The sequence below is a fragment of the Lathamus discolor genome, chromosome 12, assembly GCF_037157495.1.
Source record: "Lathamus discolor isolate bLatDis1 chromosome 12, bLatDis1.hap1, whole genome shotgun sequence".
Classification (NCBI taxonomy): Eukaryota; Metazoa; Chordata; class Aves; order Psittaciformes; family Psittacidae; genus Lathamus; species Lathamus discolor.
In genome coordinates, this window is record NC_088895.1 from 3,793,082 (window position 1) to 3,821,025 (window position 27,944).

The window sequence follows — 27,944 nt, forward strand, 5'->3', positions numbered from 1 at the left end:
CTGGACTATTACTGTTGATGAGGCAAAACTGCCAGGCTTTACTGTTGCCACGTGGTTTGATTTTCCCTGCAAGTGCCATATGTATTCTAATGATCTGCTGAATGAAATGAATCCTAAATGCGTTCCCAATTGATGAGACACTGTTTCTTTGAAAGGCCAATGGAGGACACTTCCTGTCATAGACAAAGCAACAAACACAAAGCTGATGGAGATCATAATGGGTCTTCAGGTGTCTGAAAGTCTGATATGTAATTTCAGAGAAACCGAAACAACAGATGCATTTCCATTTACAGTTATTGTAAAGAGGAACATAGTGGTTCTGTTTTATAAAGACAATCACTTGCCTAGCCAGCATTCTCCAACTATTTCAAATGACTCTTCTTCTCCAAAGAACTGAGATACAAGAAGAATTTAACAGACTAATGACTAATAGATACAATTAATAGCAGCAGAAAGCCAGACAAAGTTAAATACAAGCATTCTAAAATACTAGACACAACAGGCTGAAAGATCACTTCCAGGGCACATGCTAGCACAGGGGAACCCCTGGTTTCATTTTCCAGAAATACAAATAAAACCCCAGATTTTTAAACAAAGCATTATTTGAAGCTCAGAGCAAGGCACTTTTCCAAATACATAGATCCTCTATTACAGATTGTCCTGGGTTCAAAAGTAGCAGTCATTTTTCTCCTTCTTAGTAGCTGGTGTAGTGCTGTGTTTTTGACTTTCAGCCTGGGAACAATGCTGATAACACTGCTGTTTTTAGTTGGTGCTCAGTAACGTTTACTCTGATCAAGGACTTTTCAGTCTCATGCTCTGCCAGCGAGGAGGGCCACGGGAAGCCAGGAGGAAGTAGAGGCACCTGACCCAAACTAGCCAAAGGGGTATTCCATACCACAGCACATCATGCCCAGGGTAGAAACTGAGGTCCAGATCGCTGCTCAGGTAGGGATGGGTATTGGTCGGTGGGTGGTGAGCGATTGCATTGTGCATCACTTGTGTTTATTGTTTTCTTTTCCTTTTCCCCTTTTGATTTTATATTCTCTCCCCTTGTTATCTCCCTTATCATTATTATTATTATTATTATTGGTGCTAGAAGTAGTGGGTTTGTGTTATACCTTAGTTACTGGACTGCTTTTATCTCAATCCGTGGGATTTACACTCTTTTGATTCTCCTCCACATCCCTCTGGGAGTGGGGGGCGGAAAAGACGAGGAGTGAGTGAGCGGCTGCATGGTTCTGAGTTACCGTCTGGGCTTAAACCATGATACGGATTCTCTTTCCAATGGTAAGAACTAATTCTGCAATAGTTGAGGAAATGGTTCCCATAAATAAAATAGCCTCCTTCACCCACTAGCCTTTTCCCCCATCAGCTGGGGCAGACTCTCAGCCTAACCACCAGCTGTGCTGCTGAACCATTTCCCAATTTCTGATGGCTACAGCACTTCAGGTTACTTATGCTACACCTTGTGGATCTAGTAAGTCACCAGGAGAAAAAGGGAAGGAACCAAGGGTGGCACATGTGCAGATGCAATAAAAATCACAGTAGCCTGCTCTTACCGTTCATGCCTACAGCAAGGTCCTAGGGAGACTTCTGCACAGGAGAAGGATGTTGGTGTCCTCCAAAGAATAAGACAGTATTTCATGAGCTTTGCAGATGTATCGTTTTATGTGGAAGCATCTTCTTTTTCCAACAGAGTAACTTCTGAAACAATGAACAAAAACACTTAAAGGGCAAACCCATGAATATTTAAGGTTTTTTTGTATATAGGTTACTCTTTCGGGGTTAAAAAATGGAGTAAAACTGACCCAGTGGATATCTTACCTGTCACTGACACTGAATAGCACAAAACCGACCCAGGGAATAGCCAGAATTACTAGCTCTGGGCCATAGTCATATAGCCATATAGCTTCTTTCAGGAGAACACTCAATAATGCTTTAAAAGGTAGTTACTTCCCTCTCATTTGGCCTTTGCTGAAATGTCTTCATTTAGACATACATTTGGTGAAGCAGTATTCATCTGTGGAGGCAATGTCTTTGAATCAAAACAGTGACGGAAGATACAAACGTATTAAGTTCTTGCCATAAAGCTGTATCTGACACTAGCCTAAAAAAAGGATGATTAAAACAGGCAAAATTTATATTCATTTAAACTAAGATGCTTTTTTCATAGTAAAGTGTTTCTGAAAGAAACTGGATACCCAAGTACGTGGGGAGATGAGGCAAGCTAGCCCACAGCCATGGAATAATGCATGCAAAAAGGCTTCCTGCCCAACAAGGTTGATTCCATGTAGTTCAAAAGATCTTGTCAGGGAAAGGTCTAGAAGCTTTATAAAACAACCTGATCTCCAAGAGAGAAAAGAATCACAGTCCAAAGCACAACAGGTATGAAAGGGCAATCAGCCAAAGCGAGCTCTGCTGGAGAGCCTGAACTGCTGTAGGGTTTTATCATAGTCTCTGCACCGAAGAGAGCAAAATATGCTTCATGATCTCTATATCCTTTTACGACAGCACATCAAAGTGTCCATCAATCCCAATGAATAACATCTGGCTTTATTATTTGTCACCTCTCTCCTTTGTCATGTTTCAGGTCACACTGCTTTCACACACTCCACGGGTGACACTGACTGTGGACTCAGACCAGGGCTGCACTAGGTGTTCATAGACGTCATTCCCGATGGGACTGAGCTTGCCTAGTCTCTGCGGTACAGAATCTATAAAGCTAAATTTAAAATGAGAAACAAGAATAGAAGATACTTTATTAAGGTAATGTTCGTATCCATATTTCACCCCCATATAGATCATGTGTGGGTGAATATTAAACAGTTAATGCTGAATATGTTAGTGATGAATATGGTCTATGCACTTCCTGAAATGTCTAGAAATATGCAGAGAAATTGTATGGGAAAGGCAAAACAAAAAGAGAAAGGGAACTTAAGGTTTATTTTCAGGTCATATATTGAATGAAGGTTTGGCTTTTCCATAGAACTCCCACACCCATGCAGCAGAGCAAAGATTGTGATGAATGTGATACCCAGAGTATCACAACTTCCTCCATGGTTGGTTTTTTCCTATAACGCAGTTAGTTAATTAGATCTCCTCTAATCAATCACTGAGCTACGGCTTCAAAAGGCACTATGATATGATGAGAGCGCCTCGCAGCACTGAGACACTTTGATTTTTCTGTCCCAACACATTTACAGCTCATGTAAATTAGGTCCTCCAGTAGGAATAAAGAAACACTTTGTCTTTTTTAAATTACAAGCACAATTTCTCTCACAATTTAAAAACTGACCAGTAAAATTATTGTAATAGGGATTCATTCTCTCCCCTTCTCCTTTCTGGTATCCAAGACTATCACTTTTATGCTTTCCATGTGTCATGCTTTGATCTCAAGTTCTTTGGAGCTGCAGCCTTCTCTCTTGCTCATGTTTTATTCAGCTCTTTCAATACCATTGCCATTACTCATCTGTGACTTCAGCTGTGTTATAGCATCTCCTTCCTTGGTCCTCAGGAGTGTCTCAAAAACCAAAGAAGTGTGGTCATTAGAGGAAGACACTTAACAGGATCTCTTGTTTTCCTCTCATGACTTGGCTCTTCAAGATAAATTGAGATGTAAGGGCTAAGACTGTAGGTTGCAACTTCAGCATCAGACTCGTATGTGACCTGGCACTGGAAACTGTTGGCCAGTTACTGCCAACTTCTCTTCTCTAGTCTTCATCTCTCTGTGACAGGGGAACAGTGACCACAGGACAGTGTTACCCTAAGACGCACCTCATTATAGTTCCTACAAGGATCTCTGGGCTCTTTGGAAAGCAGACACTACAGGAAGAAATGGTGTGCAGGGTTAGGAAAGTCTGGTTGTGCTGCCTTTCCAGAAGCAGATGACATCACATGCATAATATTAAGGGATCTTTGCATAGTGCCATACAGAGTTCTTCTGCTAGCAGTAAAGCAGACAAAAAAAAGCTCTCAAAGTCACGCTTCTGTTAGTGATACAAGTCCTCAAACAGGGAGAAAAGATGCATTCATCTTTTTGAGCGCTATAAATGATGGAAAATAATTTACTTTTTAATCCTAAAGAAGGGCATTTGCCAGAAGAAGGAGAGCTGAAGCACAGTATAGGAAGTTCTGCAATTGTCTTTCCAGCAGGTTAGTGCAGGCTGCAGGTAATTAAAGAACAGAAACCAATACCCATGATTCAGCAGTCTGTCTTAGCTATTATTTGGCAATTCTTTTTCTCTTGAAAATTCTAATGCATAAATATGAGCTTAAAATGGAAAGGACTCGTTACAAGTTTCATTTCATTGTGAATTGTCCTCATACAGCAATATGCAACCACATTTATAGCAAAACCCCACCAAACAAATCTCTTTTACTGCCAGCTGAAGCCGATGGGCACTCTTGCATCACCAAGTGTGCTGGTTTGAATGTGAATGTACTCCCTGCTACGTGGGCAGCAGACCCCAGAGAGATGAGACACCAGTCTGGCAGCTCTCCATTCTGTGAAGCAGAAAGGTGCTGACAAACTGAAGGGGATTTAGAAACCAGAAACTTCAAGAAGAAGACGAAGGATTTTCATCATTCTGGAAAGATTAAGCCCTGGGTATTTTTATAGCAAGGCTGATCACAACCCCCACATTAAACCCCACTACTCAGGGACACAGTTCCTCATCTGGAAGCTCTCTTCCTAATGCTTGCAGTGTTCCCTATGGCCCAGGGCAGCAGAGGAAAGACAGATTTCCAGGTGCCCTCCAGAGCCAAAAGGAGGACAGGTTCCTGCTCTGAACCACCAGGCAGAGCCACTTTTCCTGGGACCCAGGCTGATGTCCCTGTGTGGTCCCTGTCCTATGGTATTCACAGATGCTTCACATTCCATAAGGTATTTCAGGAGGAATGCGCATTTTCAATAAAAGCCACTTGGACTTCTCCAACTGAAATATTAATAAGTTTTGTTACTTCTTTCATTCCTTTTTTAGTGTTGGTTTCTTCCTGAACACCCATTTCATCTGGTTTTCGTGAGCTAGTGTTTAGTAAGTGCTATGAAGCAATTCAGTATCTGTTCACTATTAAGAAGCAATACCTGGCTTTGCCAGCTTGAACTGATATGGGGAAGGTGAAAAACAGGAACGTTTCCAAGTATGATCCTATTACCAGAACACACACTGATAGACATCTCTCCCTGTCTGCCCCTGCCTGCAACTGCATCCGGATGCCAAAAAGATCAGGCCTTTAAGTTCAGGTTTAGGATTAATGTGTATAAGGTAACAATGCTTTTTTTTTATATATATCTAAACTGTTTAAAAGAAACAGAAGTAAAGAAACCACAGTTTGAAATCATGAAAAGGAGAAGGATACTGGGGAATAGCACTAACTCTTACTAATACAAGGTCCCTCAGCCATGCAGAATGAGCTTCAACTAACCAAGAGCAACTGAATTAGTTCTGTTCAATGGATTTCCACCTACATGTTTATCGTAGCTCATGCTCTTGAAACATGCTGAAGAAACAGCTCTGGGGATGAAACCCTGCTCCTCCCATAGGTAACGGCTGCTGCAAAAGCTGCTTCAGAAAGCTTTTGTGCTGCACATATCAGGATGCCTCCAACAGGGTAGGATTGTCAAGCTTCACATTGGGTGACATGGTCTAGAGTGAGGCATCCCTGCCCATGACAGGGGGGTTGGAACTGGATGATCTTAAATTGGAAGTAGATGATCTTTCCAACCCAAACCATTCTATGATTCAATGGTGTGACAGTTCAGGCTCTGTGATTTTTTCCAGGTGCTTGGGGTTAGTAAATAAGGGGATTCCTTTGCACCAGTTGAAAGTGTAGATTTTGTCTGGACAAAATACCCCAAACCAAAAACTACTCAAGGCTGACCATTCCCTTATTTGAAGGCAAAAAAAAATAGCAGTAGATGGGAAGGAAACTGTGTTACACACACAGCCTCTCTGAAATGTTTAAATGATTGAACGAAGTTCTTTTATCAGGTTGATAATGTCTTGCACTGTCCAGTCCCCCATAAATCTTGGTCTCGAAGGCAAAAGGACCCATCCTTCCTGCCACAGCCACATGCAACATTGACCAGCACACAGCCAGGACAAGGGTTTTGGAGGTCATGAGCCCTGCAGATGGAACACACAAATGTTCTCCCAGTCTGGCAAGGTTTGGCAGGGGGTGTCACCTAAACACAGGCAGGAACAAGCTCAGCTTCAGTTGTGCATATCCACTGGTCACACATTCTCTAATGAGGGACAACAACTGACAACAACTGCTGGGATTTGCAAAGGAGTTAATGGGCCCTAAGGATTAGTCATCACACAAATGAATATAGAGCTAATTAAAACCTGGTTATCCTGTACTTTCAACTTTCAAACTTTCTTCCCAAGAAGTGAATCAGGCCTCTCTTCAGATCATTTACAGAATACCAGTTCCCATAACAACATAACTGCTCAATGAAGCACAAATACCTGGCGGAGTTGCCATGAAATCACTGACCACCACAGTGAGTGAAGGAGGCAGCATTAAAGCCAAGATGGCTTCATGTCAACATGGTCACTTACAATCCAACAATGCTACATCAAAGACCATCATTCCTAACTACAGAGTGCAGTATATCCATAAGAAGCAGATAGTGGTACTGAACAAATATTTTTCCCCTACAACAAACTACAAAGTCATGTCCAATCATTTAATGGTTGGAGAACTCCATGGCCAACACCATGACAGGTAATTTTAGGACCTAATAAAGAACCTAATAAAGGACCTAATAAAGAACCTAATTAGGACCTAATAAAGAAAATATATTTTCCTATAAAGAAACTCAAGCAAAACATCTCACTAAGTTTGTGTCTTCATAGGAGCAAAGGCACAGGCTACTTTTTCTTTTTTAACAGGAATGGTTGTTCCACAAAGACTTTGTTAAACATTGTAATGTTGTAAGATTCAAAAGTGAGTAACTCATACCCACTGCTGAAAAAAACCCATTTCATTAAAAAACAACCCCAGCCCTAGTCTAGAGGTAGATCTGCATCTACCCATGGAGCCATTACATCTTTACTCCTCCTCTGGACAGCAGCATGTGTCTGTAATGGGATGCTGAAGGCACACGGTGGCAATCCCTGCAACTAGCACAAGAGTATGGAAGGATGTGAGTCCTCCTGGAGCAAGTGTTCGAAGATGTCCCAGTAAGAGGGTCGCACATCCAGAGTCTACCTGGATCATGGTATGTCAAGAAGGAGTCCTGGGTACAAAGCAGCAGGTATGGGTGGTCAGAGCCATGTGTGAAACAAAGTCGAACTGCTGGTGTGGTGCTCCAAACAAGTCAGCTGCACCGAAATATTGTCCATGCAACTCCACTAGCTCCACTGCTTGTCCCCAGTACTGCCAGCTTTGTTCTGAAGAGACCATTACAGCGTGCTTCCAAACATCACACCTCAAAGTGATTAAAAGCTGTAATACTAAGTATTTATGACTCTAACTCATAGATGTCTCAGCATGATGCTCATATGTGCCACATAACAAGTCAAAACTATTACTCTATTATTTTCCCTTTCACACCTTGCTCCTTGCAGGCAGGCAGTGAGGTGAGCACACTGTAGTGTTGGCTCTGTCCTTAGGCAGTCCTGAGTCACTCAGGCCATGCTCTATCCCCTTAGCAGTCAAGGGATTTTTCCCCTGACTCTGACGTTATGAGTCACCTTGGTGGAAAAGTGCTGCTTCTGCTCTGACATAATATTGCTAACCTTGGGAAGCAACAAACTTGCCAGAAACTCAGTGGGGACCTTGAGTCTCGGGAAGATTCGGGATGATCTTTATTTTACTACATGTTGCTTGGCTAACACTCACAACCCCTTCTGTTTCCCTTCTACTCAACCAGAAACTTCTGTTCTCTTCTCCCTTACCAACCTCTGCAAATATACTTTCCCATCTTGAATTTCCCCTACCCAGCGCCGGGTAAAACCTGGGCACACTCATACCAGATAGCTTTGGACATTACAGAAGCAAAGAGAAAGAAGGTCACACAGGAGCCTTGTCTCTGGCTTTGCAGCTCTGGGCTGCTTCAAAAGCAAGCCACGTATTGCCTTTAATTATTCAGTTAGGTAACTGCAAACTCTGAGCAAACCCCACCTCTTGCTGCCCATCTTGCAGCAGGAGGAGGCTCTGGTACACTGAAACACCTCAGCATGGCGGTACACAACCAACCAGAATAACTAAAGCATTTGTCAGGAATAAAATGCAGTAAAGCAAAGAGGAGAATAAAGCAATTAATCATTCAGAAGGGGGAGAAGAGAGTGCACAGCAACAGAAACCCCCTCCCTTCGAAGGGGCCAGCCAACTGACAGGAAGATTAAGGATGCTGATGGGAATTCCTCTCTTACCACAGTTACCTTGAAAAGCACAGGACAATAATCTGCTTTTACAGGTCTGGCTGTGGCTTTCCCACAACACATCTTTTTCTCCCCTTACTCCAAATTAAACACATGCAGTGCTTGTTTTTCAAGTGCTGCTCTCACAGCATTGATTAAAGCACCTGGACATTTATTGGATTTACAGCTTTTCTGATGTGTGAAAAATGTTTTGTCCTGCTTAACTCGTACAGTCCTACATATGCCAGTATTTGTTGGTGTAACCAGCAAAGGTCCAGACCCTCTGCCACACTCCCTTCGCAAACCCCTGAAGTCCCTGGAAGGCAGAACACTCATTTCAAAGCACCAGTTTTAATAATACACCTGACACTGAGCTTTAAGAGCCTGCGCAGCTTAGAGCTCACCTCTCCTTGACCCTTAGGAAGGACAATACACAGTGCCATAACCATAGCTTAAGCTGGACTGCTTGTTTCAGTGGCCCTGAATTCCTCCTGCGGTTAAATTCTCCAACCATCCCCATAGTTTATTGACTGAATTTGGTAGCCATGGGATGGGGAAAAGCAAGAAGAGGGGGGAACGAAGAAGGGGAAATCACTTAGTGACAAAGTCAGTGCTGTCCTTTTTCCCCATACAGGATAGAACTTTTTTACTTGCTTTTCTTTTACAGCCCTGTAAGTTTTCCACCTGAGCAAGAAAAGAATGACTGCTCCTCTTACAGGCAATCTGACACTACTCTCTTGTACCACTGCTTTACTGTACCACCTTGTTCCCTAATACCACAGAGAAGGCCCTCATGGGTCCTGGACAAGGGGACAGGTTTGTGTTTGTGATGACATCACTGGCATTCGTATTTGCTCTCAGCTCTCTGTGCTTCAATCAGCTTGGCCTTTTTGCACTTTCAGAAAGGGCCACTCCCTGTGGTGGTTTTCCTGCTGGAAGGTAATTTGTGCTGCACACACAGGAACCTTCTGTGCTGTAAAAGCATCAGCTCCTGAAATGCTTGATCCATATCTCCACAAGAAATACTCTCTATTTGCAGTTCTTAGCACCTGAGTAGTGAAGTCTCAATTCAGTGCAATTAAAAATACCCAGCTCCTGCTTGACTCACTTCACTCATTCTTCTTTTTTCTAGGCTGAGGTTCTCCAAAGGACATAACCAGGCCTAACTAGGGGAAGAAGAGCAAAAACAGGACAGCAATTGTCCCAGCTCTCAGCTGAAATACATTTTAGGATCCTAAGAGATAATGCCGCCATATAACTGTGAAGAAACAATACTGTTGTGTTCTTAATAGTTTGTCATGATAATTGATATTTGATATATTTGATATATATATCAAATAAATATATTTGATATATTTGGGATAAAACATACAAGATAAATACTAGTAAAGTAACATAAAATCAGTTTTAAAAATCAGTAATTTAATATCTTTCTAAAGAGTCAAATAAATAATTACATTCAAAGGACAGTAGATTTTAAGTGGAAGTAGTAACAGGTGGTGCTGCAAACAAAGCCTTAACCCAGGGTACTCTGGATAACACTTATGCTTTGCAATTAATAGGCCCCAAATGAACATTAAGCTTGTAGAGATGCCTGACCGAGATGGCGGCATATCTACAGTCCTTAGCACTGATTTATATGTGCTTTTTCTCTCCATCCAAGCAATAGCTTTTTTTCCATCCCTATCCTAACAGCTACAGCTATGGGTTTTGCTTCTGGCTTGTTTGGGGGATTAAAACCGTCTCAGGATAATCTCTTTTTGTTTTATACACTGAAAGAAGCATTAGAAATGAAAATTAATGCCACAATGGATTTCATTAATCACACCAGAAGGCTTGGTTTGCTGTAGGAGACGCTTCCAGCAGAAGGTGCTCACAATCAGTTTAAATATTAAACATCTTCCTGTGTTTAAATAGCAATGATCAAACCTGTGAAAGCACAGAAAGAACAGGGGATTCTTTTAAAAGGGCCAATACTGTTCAAATCATCACGCCTTATGGCAAGTCAGTTGATTGCAAGGACAAAACGTCTGGCAAAACGGGTGCCTGGGGGAATTGCTATGAGATAAAGAAAGTGTCACCTCTGGGTCACCAGTGCAAAAGAAATCACAGAACAGTCAAAAGCTCACTTGCTGGCATGGGTGCTGGCAGGCAGCATGGCACAAGGTACCGGGTCTCTGCCTGGTCTTTGGAGAGCAGGTGCTCACATGACAAAAAGCAGCCCTAGCACTAACTGATGCTGCCAGGAACAAGGCCAAGTATCCACAAGCCCTGCTTGCAGGGCTGTCAGGAGGTACCCCACAACAGGCTGAGTCCCAGTGGCAGATGGCCAGAGGGAACTTTGCATTCCCACAATTCATGCTCTAACCGTTATGAATAATCAGCAGCTCTCCAGGGCCCGGGGTCTGAAGTGAGGCAGGAGCCAGCCCTCCTAGAAAAACGCATCAGCGATCAGCTGTCCCAGCCAAAAACATCCTTGGATTGATGTGCTGGGGCAATTGCATACACATTAACGTGGTCTAAGTGGATCTTCTGCAGGAGGAAGGAAAGCAAGCCCCATGGAAACACGGTCTAAAGAGAGAAGCCATAAAAGTCATCGTTTATTTCTGCAGAATTCATAAGTCAAAAGAACAGGTTTCCTTATTTTCTTGAACGACTGCTAAAGCCTTGCTTGAAATTGAGGACATGTCACGATGCATAGCTTTACCCTGCCTTACTCTGCTTCAGCTTCCCTCCTGTGCCCAAAACTAAAGTGATGCCTGGATCTAAGGGGGGAGAATGTCAACAACACCGAACCTGAAAAACCACCAGGTCCCGTCCGCTGTAGAGTCTCCTCCCAGAGAGAAGAGTGCTATGCACAGAACTACAGCTCCCACCGTTCCCTAAGGCTGTTTTTAAGGCAAATTTTACCCGGGCACATCCCAAACAATCTGAAATTGCACGCAAACCCCGGTGGTTGTTGGAAGCTGTAGTCAGCTCTCCAAGGGAGAACTACTGCGCAGAAATACCACCCTGACTGCTGCCCAGAAGAGCCGGGCCAGAGACGTGGAGGAGCAGGCAGCAAGGAGGAGAGGAGCGCTGTGCTGCGCCGGGGGTGCCAGGCTCCCTCCTCGCGCTGCTCAGGACACCCCGATGTTCCGGGGGGGCCCTCCTGGCCCGCAGCAGGAACGGGGGCAGCCGCTGGCAGCGCCCCGTCACCCGGCCGGGCCGTGCGCTCCATGAGCGCGCTGCGCGGGCGCTGCCGCCGGCGGAGCCCGGCGCCGGGGGGCGGAGGCCGGGGGCGGCGGCGCTCCCCGCCCAGCAGCCGCAGGCGCGGGCCGGGCGCGGGGGGCGCAGCGGAGCGGCGGCGGCGGCGCGCAGGGCCATGTCGGCGCCGTGCCTGCGCCTGCCCGCCGCCGGGTCAGCACCGGCGGAGGCGGACAGCGCCGGCGGCATGGAGCCGCCCGCCGCCGCCGCCGCCGCCGCCGCCGGGGCCGCCACCCTGGAGCTGGCCCTGGAGGAGGAGCTGGCGCTGCTGGCCGCCGCCGGGGAGCCGCCGGAGCCGCCGCCCGCCGCCGCTGCCCGCGACCCCGAGCTGCTCTCGCTGATCCGGCAGAAGGAGAAGGACCTGGTGCTGGCGGCGCGGCTGGGCAAAGCGCTGCTGGAGCGCAACCAGGACATGAGCCGCCAGTACGAGAGGATGCACAAGGAGCTCACCGACAAGCTGGAGGTGAGGCCCCGCCGCCCTCCCTTCCTCCCCCGGCCCGCAGCGCTCCGCAGGGGCCCCCGCGTCACGGCCGCGGCCCCCGGGGTCTCCACCCGTGGAGCGCGGCCCCTTCTCCGACAACCCCCGGGGGCGGCAGGCAGGCACCGAGCTCCTGTGGCCGCGATGGGGAAGAAAGGGTCTGAGAAAAGCGCTCTTTAGGCCCTGGGGGGGGCAAATCTGCTGTTCTCCCCCCTCCCCGGCTGCGAGCTGGCAGATCGGCCTAGGTGTGGGCTGCAGCACCCTGCTTCGAGAGGTGCCTGCGGGTGCTGGTTTGCCCCAGGTACTACCTGGGCGAGATGAGCGCTGTGCTCGGCTCATCTCGTCACGGAAATGCCTCGGAAGTTAAATTTGCACAGCAAGTACCGGGTTACGGAGCATATGTAACCCTTGTGCTTAAGCTGTTGCAGCTACGGTATTAGGCATGGCAAGAGATAAGCCCTAATGATATGTCTCTGCTAGCTGGCTGCTCTGAAAAATACCTACATGTATCTAGAGAGAGCTGTTTGCCAGGAACTCAGTGGATTGAGCTATTTATTGATTTCTGAGGATAAAATAGAGCTATTACAAAGAAAAAGACTTGTGCAGGCAGCCTCCTTTGGAACAACTCTCTTGCACAACGATGTAAGAGAGCCACTATTACCCCCACTCTTTTTCTCAGAGATGCTCTTGAAAATGCCTTCTAGAAAGCAGTTCTGTGTAAAAATCAATGAACAGCTGGTGGATGGAGAGATACTCAGAGAGCAAGAAACTCCCCTGTTGAGGACAGTAGTCTGCCCTATCATCACTACATGCAAAGAAACCCTCCCCAGCTCTGCAGCTGGGGTGAGGGCAGGTGAGTGGAGAGGCTGCTGGGAGAGGAAGAGGCAGGAGGAACCATTCAGCGCGTCTGGGCTGGTTTAGCCTCCCTCTGTGCCCCACTGCCCTGTTCTGGTTTCTCCACCACAAGAGAATAAACTTGATATTCTTCCTCTCCCTCTAACTCCAACCTTTGCGATGGCCCTTTAGCAGAGCTATATATAGTGCAGATTTGCAGTAAAGGACTAAAGTGATTTTTAGATGATTGACAAGTCTTATTGGTGGCTTCTAAATCACATTTGAGTATGTCTGGGGAAGTTGGCTGCAGTGCTGCTCCTCAGCAGGCTGAAGTTTCATCTTCCATTTAGAGAAGGCCCTGGATCTTTCTAAACGTTGCCTAGCAGTGAAGGAGGCAGAACTGTAAGAGACAGCACTTCCAGTGCACCACTGAAAGTGAAATTGTGGCTGCTCCAGCCACACTAAGGCTACAAACAATGGTTGTCATGGGCCTGGTGCTAGGAACTGGTGCCTACATTAGCAATATCTATAATACTCATTGCTCTCATTTGCAAGGGGTGCTCTTTTAGCGTCCGAAACGTAGGGAAATACTTTTGCTCTGGGCCACTATTTTTATCAGCCTTCCCTTGCAATTGAGGGTTTTCTAGAAAGTCCTGCATTTGCAGAAGGATTTGGAATGACACAAGCAGGGTGCTGCTACACTGGGTTGGAAGGAGCATAGGAAGGGAGTTGGAGATAAGGTCAAGAAAGAGAATACACAGCATCTTTTGCAGAGCAGAAGAGGTGGAAGACTGAGTGATAATGCAGGCCAGAGGGCTGCTGGAGAATTGGAGGGCTTTGACATTCAGACCTGCTCAGGAAGGTGGCAGACCCTGCAAGGGAGGCTGTGTGTCATCAGCAGTAGGCACCCAAGGGAAACATCCCCCTCACAGCCCGTGTTTCTAACAAGCAATAAAAAGCCATTTCACATGAAAGCACTGCAATCTTCTTTCCCTCCTAGCAGGTTTATTTCCCCCTCCCATCATAAGTCCCATGGGAATTGCTTACTGGGAAATGATACCCTGGGAAAAATGGGCAAGTGCTGCCAGTGCTGGGCCAGCGGTTTCTGTGCTTTGCTAAGACACGTTCCTAAAAGGCTGGTGAATCCAATAGAGGGTAGCAAGTTATACTAGGGGACAGAAGACAACCAGCAAGAGAAGGCTACTGCATTCATGTTTCCCTGCGAATCCTGGGACATGCCCATGTCCTCAGTCTGACACTGTTCTGCAAGTACGCACGTGGCTTCAGTCACCAGGGGAAATTCAAGCTCAGAGTTACAGAGCAGGGATTCTTTCAAACAGGCCCAACATAAGTCTCTTTTGACCCGATTTTGCAGCTCTGTTTCAGTCAAGCCCTCATTTAACTGAGCCTTTAAAACATGCAGAAGTTCCACCAAATTCAGTGTCCCTCATTTTCCAGCCAGTCCTAAGCAGAGGCTCCAGAACTGAGAGTGGTTTCTAAGAAATCTGTAGCCCAGAACATGCATGTACATAATGTCTATAGCAACTACTACACTGCTTCCCTTGCCATTCCAGAGCGGACTCCATCAAACAATAGAGTTACTGTGCACCATCAAACTCTCAGACAACTAATTAGGTCAGGAATAGAAGGAGCAAATGGATAGATGATTCAACTGTTGTTCATAAGACCCATATGACAAGAGAGATGCCTCATCTACATTCCTCACCAGCAGTAAGGATACAGCTTGTGTATCCATTTGACTGTAAAGTCATTTTTAAAGAGAATTATGCCACTTCCCGCTGAAATACTGCTTTGGAGTTAAGCTAGGTTCTGCTAAATCAATTGGCCTGCCTGACCTCTATATTCCACTCATTGACATGCAGCCTGCTTTACTCTTCTGGCAGTTGTTTCAGTAAAAATTCAATGTGCTGATCTCCAGAGGCCAAGGACAGGCCAATTGCTGGGAATGGAGAACAAGGGACTGCCACCTCCATGGCATTGTCACACTCTAGTACCATTCTCCTTCCTGCACAAAACATTTTATCACTAAGCATAGAGGTGGAAAAAGAGACATTGTTCACTTTTTTCTTCCCTTCCTAACCTCTTCTCCCCCTTTCTCTAGCACCTGGAACAAGAGAAACATGAACTGAGGAGGCGATTTGAGAACAAAGAAGGAGAATGGGAAGGAAGGGTGTCTGAACTGGAAAGCGACGTGAAGCAGCTGCAGGATGAGCTGGAGAGGCAGCAGGTTCACCTGCGGGAAGCTGACCGCGAGAAGACACGGGCTGTCCAGGAACTCTCCGAACAGAACCAAAGACTCCTGGACCAGCTCAGCAGGGTGAGTCGCTGCGGCACAGCACGGGCAGGCACTCAGCCATCTGGGGCACAGGAAAGGCTCCCTGTCGTGCTATAAACCACCTTGTAGGCAAATGAGAAGGAAAGCTTCCTCTAAGGGAAAAAAGGAGTTTGGCATCCAGTCAGATATCCCTATAAAACATGCTGCCTTTAAAGGGAATTTTACACCTTTAAGGAGTGCTGCATTTCATTGGCAAGAGTTATGTTTCTGGGTCGAGTGGTCATTTACTGCATAAATGTCTCGACTGGTTTTGTATCTCAAACCAATTTACAAAATCTGCTGCTACTTTACAAACAGGCTGAACAAATGTAGCACGCAAGAAAAAGGCTGATCTGTGACAGCAAGGTGAAAGGGGTTTGCTAGCCTCCATTTTCTGACATACATTGGCTATAATGTTGTAGAATGGAACATGCCATGTCATTCTCTGATGGTGTGTCCCTGCAGATGACTTGCTGTGGTTAGATGTGTGAGAACCTGCTGGAATTCCTCAGAATGGCACATTCCAGCGAAGAGCTTAACTTGCCTCTGAATGAAAGAGGATTTATAATGAGACTGTTACAAATCAGCCAGATTGACTAAATACTTCCAGCATGGTTGTGAATTGTAAAATTCCCCAGAATTTTACCTGTCTTCTGGAATTAAACCCTGGGCTTTCTCTCCCCACTGGACAGTTACTATAAACCATCATTTTAATGTCTGAGAACACAGTCCAACAGATTTTCTTCTCCCTAATTGCTTATCCCCAAAAGAGCACAGAACAAAAGCACACACCATAGGCTCATGCTGAAGAGGCCCACCTAATATTGTAAGAGCATATTTCAGGCTAGATTCGGTCAGAGGTGAGGCTCTGGGCCTGACACAGGGATTGCCTTAGGGCAGGTCAAAACCTCGATCACAACACTAGGACCAGAAGGCTCTGAGAAGGGCCAAGTGTAGAGGTCTGGGTATTCAATCCTGGTATGCAGTTTTCCCATGCCTCTGGAGGTGGGAAGAGCAGGTCTTTGGTTTAACACTCTACAGTGGCACTTGAAATCATTCCACATTCTGCTATAGATTTTCTTGTCAAGTACTAAACAAGCCACTTAGTCTGCAGATTTGTTTTTTACCCGGGTTAAAACAAAAACCACCACCCCCTAAAACACCAAACTCGAGCAATGTCCTTAACTCAGGAACACTGCTGAGTTTATTCTTGGTTTTAAAGCAGTAGCAGATGAGCTAGTGAAGATCTTTTGCTTCTTCTCTAGACAGAGCATGTTTCACATACAGCATGGATGAGAGAGTCCACCAAGCCCTTGCAGGGCTCCTGTGTTGTGTCAGGTGTCCGATCCAGGGCTAAGAACATGTCTCCCATCAGATTTGGTGACCCTCAGTGACTTGCTGTGTATGCATGATTTCCATCACCAGGTGGGAAATACAACATTTGTTACGGCCTCAGCATGAGCACAGAAAGAAAGATCAGTCTCGAAGATAAGAAAGGAAAACCAGACAGATTGCTTTAGGCTTTAAGCTGCATGGATTATCCTTACATGACACCTGTGCTACAGGAGCCTCTCACAGCCTACATGCTCAGACAGCTGCTCAGCTAAGCCTTGTGCAAAAGAACCACCCAGTTAGGCCTACCAACACGCAATGTCCAAGCATGGGGTTTCTCCCTTTAACCCCCTATTACTACCAAAAAGAGTCTTCATCACCCACTTCAGAACTGCCATACCTGGGAAAGACCTGAATCTTGGTGCTGCCCTCCCTGCCCCAGCCCAGCCCTGCTCCCAGCTTGGAGAAGAGGCCTGTTGTGCTCCAACAAGGTGTATACACTTGTGGAAGCACAACTCTGTGCTCATTGAGGATGTCACCTAGCAAAAACTTGCTAGTAACTCAAATATAGCAATAGATCCAGCAAGGGTGTAAACAGTCCTCCTAGAGTCAGGAGAAATTGGAGCAAACTGAAAGAGAGTTGGGAACAGTCTGTTATCATTCACCCAGAGCTTTAGTTGAGGCTTTTTTAAATCTCAGCATCATCTTAGCAGTTGTTTACCGGCTGCTCAGTATTCCACATTTGCTGCTCCAGAGTGCAATCATAGTCTTATTTGTGTGGTCTCTCATTCTGAAGAAGTTATGCATGTAAAACCTGAGGCAGCTTAAACCCTGCACCCACATAGTTCTGGCTCCTGTTACTACTTAGGCTGTTGGTGCATAAAAAGGACAAACACAGCTGCATGGATGTGCTTGTCTACAGTCATATTGCCATAGGCTGGAGTCGTGCTAAGGATTGCGAACTGAGCACTGGGAGAGAAAAAACCCTGCAAAAGAAGTGCTGTTACAGCTTCTGTGAAGTTGCTGGTTGTTGCTGGTGTTCTCCTTGAGTTCCTGGCTCTGTATTTTCCACCTGCATTTTGTGTCTCAGTGGGTTGTTTCGAACAAAAGGGTTATGAGAAGTCTGGAATAAGGCAATGAAAGCCTTACGCAGAGCCTCAACTCTGCTCCATCTGACACAGTGTACCTTGCTAGAGGCTTCACTCAGGACAGGAAGACAGGTTTCTCTCTGGTAAGAGTCATTGTACCCTAGTAGGTACTAGCTCTTTAAACTGGAATTTCTAGTTTTTAGCAATTAACACCTTGTGTCCCAGTTTCACAACACTTGAGCATCTCTCTCCTGGGGAAGGCATTCCTGTGGTATTTGTATGTCAAATGACAGCCTCAGCCTCATGAGCTACCACCCTGCACAGTCCAGCTTTGCTTCTTCTGAGGCTTCAGCTCTTTTACCTCAAAGCAGGACAGCATCCACCATCTCCTCCATCCTCCCCCTCCTCCTTTCTGCTGCTGTGACATTCTTTCATCAACTAATTAAGCTTTAGGACAGATTTTAACCCTGCCTTCCCCAGAGATGAAAGGCCAACTCAGGCACATACCTTCTGCATCTAAATCTGGCACAAATGCTAGCCAACCAAGCACACATTCCCATGCAGCCACACAAGGATAGCAAAGGGCTATCTGTATCTACAAAGGTCTGTCTTGCAATTAAAGCACAGGTCTAGAAATCCTCAATTCTGGCAAAGACTGATAAGGAAAAAAGGATAAGGGTTTTAAGTGTGTTCCAGTCTCTAAAAACAGGGATAACTCTATTGCCTCAGAGTTGCCAGGAGGCTGAAATAAGGTCTGTTAAATGATTTGAGGTCTTGAGATTATGATCTAGAACTTTACGTACCTAATAATAGTAAGTAGACTTTTTACAAGGGCGTGTAGTGATAGGACAAGGGGGAATGGCTTTAAACTGACAGAGGGTTGATTTAGATGAGCTCTTAGGCAGAAGTTCTTCCCTGTGAGGGTGCTGAGGCGCTGGCACAGGGTGCCCAGAGAAGCGGTGGCTGCCCCATCCCTGGCAGTGCTCAAGGCCAGGTTGGATGGAGCTTGGAGCGGCATGGACTAGTGGAAGACGTCCCTGCCCCTGTGGCAGGGGCTTGGAACTGGATGAGCTTTAAGGTCCCTTCTAAACCAAACCACTCTGTTATTCGACGATAAGGAAATTCGCCTCCTCTTGAAATACAGCCTTTGGTGTGGTTTGCTGCTTTTAGAATGGAGATAATTGCCCGGGATTATAATAGTATTAAACTATGTGGAAATCAGGTTGGCTGGACTGGGAGCTCCTAGCGAAAGACATGATTCAGATGCCAAAGATCAAGTTTAAGATCTCCACAGTAACCTTACTTTTTAATTTACTAAGCGATGATTAAAATCCCTTCTGCATGTTGAGTTGATTTCCCTCCCCTGCCTCAGTATAGCAAAGCACGTAGTAACTTGAAGCGGTGTGTCCGCACCAAGCTAAATGCTGATTTTACCTAGAACTGCAGGTACATAGCACTCACTGTAAATTCTTGAAGATAGAGTCAAGTACAGTTTTGCCAAGGCTTGGGAATTTTGTTCTGTTTCCAGCTCCTTTAGTCTCTCCCACCTGTTTTAGTTACCCTTTTGGAAGAAAATAAACTAATCCTATGCTTTCTGTCCTTTTCAGTTATAAAATCTGGGGTGAGCAGGTATAGGCAAAGGTCTCCTCTTACATGTGCCCAGAGCACCTAACACAGCAAAAGTCTTGTCCCCACCTTTGGGCTTCTAAAAGCTACTGATGCCAGTAACAACAACAAACAGGCCTCTTCCTATAACAAGGCAACATATTACTACTTTGTCAGGAAGTGAATGAAAAAAGACTTTCACACTGTCTCCAAGTGGCTTCACCAGATGGCTTTCCCACACATTTCCTGCTATCAAGCTCTGGGCTCCTGTAGCTGTTTGCTGCATGTAGCTTGGGCGAGGGTGTATCCTTCCCAGTTCAGTTGGGCTTCTTTTATGGTATTAAGCGCATAAGGAAGTGATTTCACAATGTCAAGCTCAGGTAGCTTTTGCAATGAAAACCTGTTTTCAGTGGCAGGAAGAAGGGTGACACCTTGCCCTGCTGAAATGGCTCTTTGTGTTTAGAGGAGTGCCTGGCTGCCGTGGCATCCCTCAGAGGGGCCCTCAATCACCAAGTTCTTATATTCACTCAGCATCTAGTGCCAACATCGTGCTACAAAGAATGAGGTGTTTCAGACAATCCCTCTGGTACAGCAAGAAAATGATCAGCCAGCCCACAAGTCTCCAAAGGAGGTTTTACTTGCCGCAAAACCTTCCTTTCAGTATTATTTCAGTTGAAGGAGTTCTGTTTCTAACGTCATACGTTGTAACATGCGGTGTAGCTTCAGAAGACTGGCAGGCACTGCCTTTGACTGGAAAAAAACTATGGTTTTGAGAATGAGCTGACTACATTATATACTCCTTTCCAAATCACTTTTACTTTAAATACATCATTTTGTGGTCAGCCACGCACAAGAGAGGCAGCTCTGTTGTTAGTTACTGATTTGAGGAGGTTTTTGTGAATGGTTGGTTGTTGGGTCTGTCAGCATAGAAACAACGCTAGCTTTAAGAAATCCAGACTAATCATTGGAAAAAGCTACCGGAACAAGCGTGCTGGGCAAGATTCAGTGGTTTTGCCATGCTAGAGATCTGTGGCCACTACACTATGAGCTAGTTTGTCTTTAATTCCTTATTTTATCTGTACAGATGCTTAATACAAGCCTCCTTATGTTTCTTGTTTATTAAGTTGTCTCCAATATTCCAGCAGGAAAACTCCACTGGGATGCTCCATGCTTAGCACAGAGGCATGTCAGTCAGGCTGAATCTGAGTACTGCTTCAGGAGGTTTATTTTTAAATAGAAGAGGATCCCAAGTGGATCGACGCTCAGGAAGAGTTGCTTTGACTTGCTCCACATTTCAAGGTGCAGATCAGTCACTACGCTGAATTCTGTGGCATAAAAAACCCTCTAGTTTTTGCTGCGGCTCAAAGTGTTTACTGGACCTATTCAGTGAGGAGTCGCTTACTGTAAGGAATGCCACACTGAGCTACTCAGTAGTGCATGGAGTCCTGCATAGCAAATCTTGATCTGCATCACCTCTGAGCAGTGTAAATTCAATGGAGGCGAGACACGGCACAAGAAAAGGCAGCATTCCCTTCCTGTTGTAGGGGCTGAAGCACCTGCTTCTCGTAGCAGCTTTAGGTAGGGCTGCTCACTCCTTGGAGGATAGGTACGCCTTTCCAGCATTGCTTTGTTCCTGGCATAAAGCACACTTACATTACACATGGTGAGATGAGAGGAAAGCAGATACCAGCACAAGACAGAGCCAAACACTGGAGCCAGGAAACCTCCCATTAACCACATGAAGCATCCTCCAGCTCCCTACCTATCTGGAGCATCAGCAAATGCCAGCCCAGGTAACCAGATCCCTGATCACTCAGTGAATACTGATGAGTGCACAGGCAGAAAAAGCTCCTTCTCACCAGCTATTTCTCCCTTAGCAGTGAGCATTTGTTAATAATTCAGCTTCACACCACCTCAGGACTGGACTGCTGAGATTTTCTATGCTAAAGCTGTAAATATAGGACGTGACTGCAGCTGCATGTTCTCGCCTGCAAAGTCCTTCAATGAGATGATTCAGTGCCCTAGAAGGTAATGAAGAAACATCCTGAGGTCACTGCTGAGTAGCACTCACTCGCCATCCGTGTGGAGGAAGGGAGATAGGCAAGAAAAAAGGCTTAACCCTCTGCTGAGAGTCTTGACAAGCCTGCAGCACCTATTAACCCTGTTTTAGGATACTCTAAAAACACTCCAGGAGCCAACTGGAAGAGGGCCATACAGATATCAAGGCATAAATGCAGCAAACACCAAAGAGCAATTTCAGCAAAGGTGTGGGGAGGAACCCTATAGAGCTTGGCCAAAGATTTTGCACCCACCCATTTCGTGCAAGGTTTTGACCTTTTTATCCTTTGGTTTAAGTACTGGGGAACACTGAGGGAAAGATCAGATCATAGAATCATAGAATAGTTGTACATGGGATAAAACAGAAGCACGCACTGCTACTGAACATAAGCAAAGCCCTCCCTGGGAAAGGGTTAAAAAGTACTATTAAGGTTAAAAGAAGAGAGCTAATAACGCTGTTGCTATCGAGGCAGTGGCACTCCACAACCCCCTGCTCGCAGGCAGAAGGGCAGCACCCATGGGCAGTGCAGCAGGTACCCCACCTTCCCCAGGGACCCCGCGCCCGTCGCTAGATGATAGCGGCCCCGGTCCCAGCCGGTGATGTTGCTGTAGCAACCGCGTGTGATTCCTCTGCTCGCAGTGCCAGGGCAGGCAGCGGACGCGCTGCTGACGTCCGCGGCAGGCGCGATGCAGAGCCCCGGCTGCCGCCCCCATAGGCTCGGCTCGCTGCCAGCCTGTGTCAGCCCCGCACCTCCGTTTCCTGCCCTGCTCACCGCAAGCTCTCCCCCCGAAATGACCACGGGGATGCCCAGGGCAGCCCCTTGTCCGTGCCACCCACAGCGAGCTTTTGAGCCTGCGAGGGGGAAAGGGTTTTGTTTCCTCGGTAAAGAGAGCCCCCTGTAAGCAGGTCAGGCGGCCCACACAGCGGTGACTCTGCCAGGGCTTGGCACGATGCATCTCCCCTTGAGCCCAGCACGACAGACGTGGTTGTGTGCAGGAGCCGCTCAGCCTCCGCACGGTGTACGGCTCATCTCGCATCCTCAGAGGCTTGTGGTGCCTGGATGCAGCAGCAGAGACTGGCCCTGTGAGACACCCAAAGAGCCCAGACCTCCTGCCCCCCACACCGTGGGCAGCATTATCAGCAGTGTATGAGTGTCCAGAGCACGATCTAGGACAAACACATGTACTCATAAACACCTCGTAGGCAGCCATACACACTGCTCTTCCCTGCACCTCAGCTGATCCCAGCTCACAGCCCAGCTTTCACCTTTAGCATGTGGTTCTGGAAGATACTTCCAAAGTTTGTGCAAGATTTCTGCCTCAAGACATCAGAACCACCAAACCATGAACATCTGAAAGCAGGAATCCAACAGGAAACTGAACTTGAACTTGTTCTGGGGTGAGGAGATAAAAATCTAAATGAGTCCCTTCCCTTCAGCACTGCACTAAATTTCAAGTGGCTGTTCTGTATAGGTCCAGGTTTTATAGGAGCTGTTCTATTACACAGCAGCTCAGAGGTAGGAGCACATGGGAAGATATCTTTTCAAAGTATTTCTGCTTATTCACACTTGCTGTAAACACTTCCTCCAGGATATTTCAGAAAGTAGGACACAGAAGGTGTTTGCATCCAGCCAGTGCATTACGAGCAAGAACCAGAGCTAAACATGATTGAAGGCTTTGCAAATATCTACCAAAGAAAATCTCAATTAAAAGCATTAGATCTTTAAAGAGCCATTCTGGGTTATAAAATTTGCACATCTTGTAATAAAGTCTTTATTTTTGTTTCCAAGTAGGATTTGCTTTTTCTAAATACAATTTAGTAGACAATAGCTCAAGAGGGAGGTTTCTTCTACACTGAGTTTTCTTTTTGCCAGCTGTATTAGGTGTTTTCATTGCCCATGAAATCAGAGGCCCCTTGCAAAACAGCCTAGAACTTAACATTTTGTTTAGAATGTCATTTAGCAAAACACAGTTCCTTTTGAGCACAGATACAGGATTAGCAAGACTCCTTCCTTCACGGACAGGACCCCTAGCAGTGTCTGAGGGGGGGATTGCCAAGATTAGAAGTGTTGGGAACACTTCCATTATTGTTCTCACCATCTCCCTAACTATCCTTCCCTGGAAGGTTCCAATGCTGAAGCATGTAAAGAACACTTTTCAAAGGAAGAAATACTTTAATAGTTTCAGCTGGGTTATGATTCTACCAGGAGTAGCACAGTAATGCAGATGTGTAATTTACGTAGAGCTATCACAGAACAGTTACAAGACCTGGAGATGAGTAACTAAAGCATCATTACTTGAATTTGCCCTTTAAATACTATTTACTAGTTCCTCTGTGCAGTTAATCTGACAACAAACATCTCTTGTGCTTTGTCTTCATTGCTTCCCCCTTCCCTTTTGTCCCTCAGTCTCTTTCAACTTCTGGATACATCCCAAAAATCAGTTGAAGCTTAAGTTACCACCAGCCTCAGGCTCGTGGTTGTCTCTGCAGTTTTGTTCCTTAAGCTGACTGAGACCATGTTTTGTCTCAGTTCCTTTGGGTTTAGCTTGGCTTCCAGTATGCCAAGAGGGGCATGTTTAGCCTTGTGATTCCCTTCTTCTCTACATCCTTAGAGTTCTGTTCTTGAATGCACTTCCAGACTTGGCACAGTTCTGTGTAACAGAGGTGCTCTTAGAAAGCTATTCCATTTGACCACTATTTAGCATAAGCTGTTCCTGTCTATTTGTTGAACAAAGCACCATTGTATTTGGTTCCCTACGAGCTCAGATCAAGGAAAACCAAAATCTTCTGCAACTCAAGTATAGAAAAGCAGATTTGTCACTCACACCAGGACTACGAGAGAGGTACAAACCTTAATACTTGCTAGAGGGAAGAGCCTGTACTTACAGAAGACAGTCCATGGTCCCAGTACCTTTATGCATGTGAAGTGTTTCAGGACCAAGAAAACACCCACAAGTTTTAACAGAAGGGGACCTTTTGGAGATGTACTTAAAGGCTTCTCCTTTGATTCTTTACTTGGTTAGCAAGTTTTGTGTAGATTTTATTGCAACACCAGAACACTGAGGCTCCGAGAGACTAGGCAATAATTGTCAGTCCAAGCTGACAATCAAGACCATAGTAAAGGAAAAATCACCTCTCTACTTAGGTTTGAGCACAAGAGTTGGAGCTGTTCTCTTGATCTGACAGAATGGAGATGAATTGGGTTGGTTTTGTGTTTGTTTTTTTTGAAGCATGAATTAGGAATTTAGTGAGCTGTGTCCCATAATGAAAGCGTACCCTAAGATAATAGTCTTTTTACTCTGTTACAGAGTTCAAGCTTTATTCTCCATAACCCTTACATAAAGGGCAATGTGTATAAGTTGGACTTAGACTGGACATGAAGAAAAAGATCCTAGCTATAAGCTTAGATGAATAGGAGAATAGATGGCCCAGAGATTCTACAAGGTCTTCATCAAAGAAGGCTTTTGGGAAGCAGCCAAGTAGTCACCAGTCAGGCAGGACTGGCCAGTTTTTGCTTTGGCATGAGAAGAACAAGGAAAAGTTAAGTCTGAAAGAGGCCTTCTGAGGTTTCTCTTTTATGCAGGCAAGACTTTCAGTAGCATCAGGTCAAGTCTTCTTGCTATTTATGAATATTCAAGGGAAGAGGCAGAGAAGCTTGAAGGAATACTCACAAGGAAGAAGTGATCTCTAAGGCTTTGGAACAGACTTGCATTTTCACCCTATATGAGCATAAAGTAACTGAAGGGTGAAGACAAATGTAAACAAGGAACTATTCAGAGGTAGGTTCCAATCTTTGCTTGAACTTGAGCTCTTGAACAGTCAAATACAGGGGGAAATCACAGTTTCCAGCAGATTTATGCTTAGATGAACCTAATGAGAAAGCCTAAAACGAATGTGTTTGTTCAAAAGGGACTGTTTGTAGAAGTTAGCAGTGTGATACTTGTCCAGGTAACACCTATTGATTGGCTATGAAGTTCTGCAGGGATTTGCTAACTCCAATTATGTTTTTAGGTTTTGCCTCTATTCCAGAGAGATTTATTTCCCCAGGCTTTACTGGATGTTGTATTTCACTTTGTGCACAAAATTCTTCCTAAATATGCTTCTTACTCTTTACTTCCCTCTCTACCTCAGCACAAGGGACCAGGCAACTTAGTGAAGACTAATAAATACGTAAAGCTGTAAGAGCCCAAGGCAAATGCTTATGAAATTGAGAATTTCACTAATACCACCTCTTCCTGCGGCCTTTCTGTGCCTGAAGCACTGGAGCAATGGGCACAGGCCCTTACCCTGCAGAGAAGGAGGGGTATCCCTTGGACTGCATTATCAACATCTACTGCAAGAAACCACTGCCCCATATTCATCTCAGTCAAGGCAAGGCCTAAAAAGCCACTATTCAACCTGCACAGGCTCACCTGGCTTGCTTTCATGGTGTGGAGGAATGAGCTCCACCCAGATGGAGAGGTGGAAAAGGATAATACACACCTGAAAACAGCATTTTAGGTCTTTTTCTGCCAGATGCAATTGCATATTTCTTATCTTTAAAAGCAACAGTGAACACAGGCACCTCAGGATCGCATGGGCAGCACCCTGCCTTCACATGAAGCCCATGCTGGACATGGCCCCAAAACAAGCAAATAGAGAATGGTGCCATTAAGAGCAGGACTGGAGGAAGGCAGAACCATCGCTCACAAGCTGTTTTCTTGACTGGCTGGAGCAGACACGCTAAGCACCATTTTATTTAGAACCCCTTGAAGGGGAGGCAGGCGCCCCTGCAGAAACCTCTACTGAGACAGTAGCCATTAATTTTTTACAGTCTAAACCAACTACTCAGACCCCACCTGCAGGGGATTAATAGGTTGATTTACTTCATTTAAAGAGGCCTCCTCCATTCCAGGCATTATCCAACCCAGCAGCTTAGAGGTGCTTACCAAGATTAACTCTAGCACCACGAGACACAGCCCATCAGCTACAGGCTGGCTTCTCAGCAGCTTCTTCCTTTCAAGGAAGTCATTTGCATCAGGCTTTCAAAATTTGGGAAATTCCTTCCGTCTTCCCATCCCTCATAATCCTCCATCAAAGACAGTACCACAGACTAAGAAGGTCAAGTTGTGGGAGGGGGAAGGAGACAAGCAGCCTTTCTCCCTTCATTAAAGGTCACTACCTCAAGACAGGAAGGGAAGATTTGCCCAGTTTACGCCAGTTCGAGACCAGACAGCTTTAGTGCTTCTGGTCCCAGACATGGGCCTCCTCCATCAGTCTCTGGCCCTTCTCATGGCCAGGGAGCACACTGCCAAGAAAAAGTTTTTTGCTACTTGAAACACATGATGCAGAAGTTTTTCCAAGCATGAACTCTTTCTAATGAAGATATTAGCTCTCCTGCTTCCTTTAATCTCCCTAAGCAGAGCTATAAGCCAGCTCAAGTCAGGGAAAATGGTTTAATTGACCAAAATGCCCCTTCAGATGCACATACCAAGTAGTCCATGATGTTAACCCTTCCCAGAGCTGAGTGAATGCAACATAAGCACCCAGAGCCAGCTGGCCACGGTGCAACTGGGTTCACCCTGGAGACAATGGTGGAAGAAACAGCTTGGCTATGCTAGAAAGCCATTGCTAAAGTGCATACACATCTGTGCCTGTATGTGCATATGCATCCCCTCCACTCTTCCTTCCCCTCACATCACTTGGTGTACAAGACATTAGTACAAGGCACCTGCTGGTATTCCAAGCACATGAAGAGGACAGTTCTCATTAAGCCTGTGTCAGCACCACAGACTGAAATGGCTTGTTTGCAAACTGGACATCTGTAAATCAGCTATGCAAACTGGACATCTGTAAATCGATGGGTCCGGATGGAATGCACCCACGGGTGCTGAGGGAGCTGGCGGAGGTCATTGCTAGGCCACTTTCCATCATCTTTGGTAAGTCGTGGGAAACGGGCGAGGTGCCTGAGGATTGGCGGATGGCAAAGGTCACACCAATCTATAAGAAGGGCAAGAAGGAGGACCCGGGTAATTATAGACCAGTCAGCCTTACCTCCATCCCTGGAAAGATGATGGAACAACTTATTCTTGACTCCATCACTAGGCATATCAAGGATGAGGGGGTCATTAAGAACAGCCAACATGGTTTTATGAGGGGGAAGTCATGTATGACCAACCTTATAGCCTTCTATGAGGAAGTGACTAGGTGGAGGGATGATGGTAGAGCGGTAGATGTAGTTTTTCTTGATTTCAGTAAGGCATTTGATACTGTCTCCCACAGCATCCTCATAGATAAGCTAAGGAAGTGTGGGCTTGACGATTAAGTAGTGAGGTGGATCGAGAACTGGTTGAAAGGAAGAAGGCAGAGAGTTGTGGTCAATGGCGCAGAATCTAGCTGGAGGTCTGTGACTAGTGGAGTTCCCCAGGGGTCGGTGCTGGGACCGGTGCTGTTTAATATTTTCATCAATGACCTGGATGAGGGAATTGAGTGCACCCTCAGCAAGTTTGCTGATGACACAAAACTGGGAGGAGTGGCTGACACACCAGAGGACTGTGCTGCCATTCAGCGAGACCTGGACAGGCTGGAGAGTTGGGCGGGGAGAAACTTGATGAAATTT

General features: G+C 45.8%; 2 protein-coding genes across 10 annotated transcripts in view; one reads left to right on the forward strand and one right to left on the reverse strand.

Moving 5' to 3' along the window:
• The window catches only part of CIT (citron rho-interacting serine/threonine kinase), a 138,876-nt gene that overhangs the window by 82,890 nt on the left and 28,042 nt on the right, over window positions 1-27,944 (reverse strand). For 3 of the 9 annotated variants that reach the window (XM_065693141.1, XM_065693143.1, XM_065693139.1), the window contains exons 1-2: window positions 1,825-2,006; window positions 1,560-1,704 (exon numbers count right to left, since the gene is read on the reverse strand). The gene's annotated coding sequence lies outside the window, so the exon portion shown is untranslated. Of the gene's footprint in view, window positions 1-1,559; window positions 1,705-1,824; window positions 2,010-27,944 lie in introns of those variants that run through there. The other 6 variants (XM_065693138.1, XM_065693140.1, XM_065693142.1 and 3 more) reach the window with 5 other exon arrangements.
• BICDL1 (BICD family like cargo adaptor 1) overlaps window positions 11,734-27,944 on the forward strand; it is a 45,363-nt gene continuing 29,152 nt past the window's right edge. Inside the window, exons 1-2 of the mRNA XM_065693146.1 lie at window positions 11,734-12,078; window positions 15,050-15,265. Of these exons, the coding sequence (XP_065549218.1) occupies window positions 11,734-12,078; window positions 15,050-15,265 (561 nt within the window). The remainder of the gene's footprint in view (window positions 12,079-15,049; window positions 15,266-27,944) is intronic.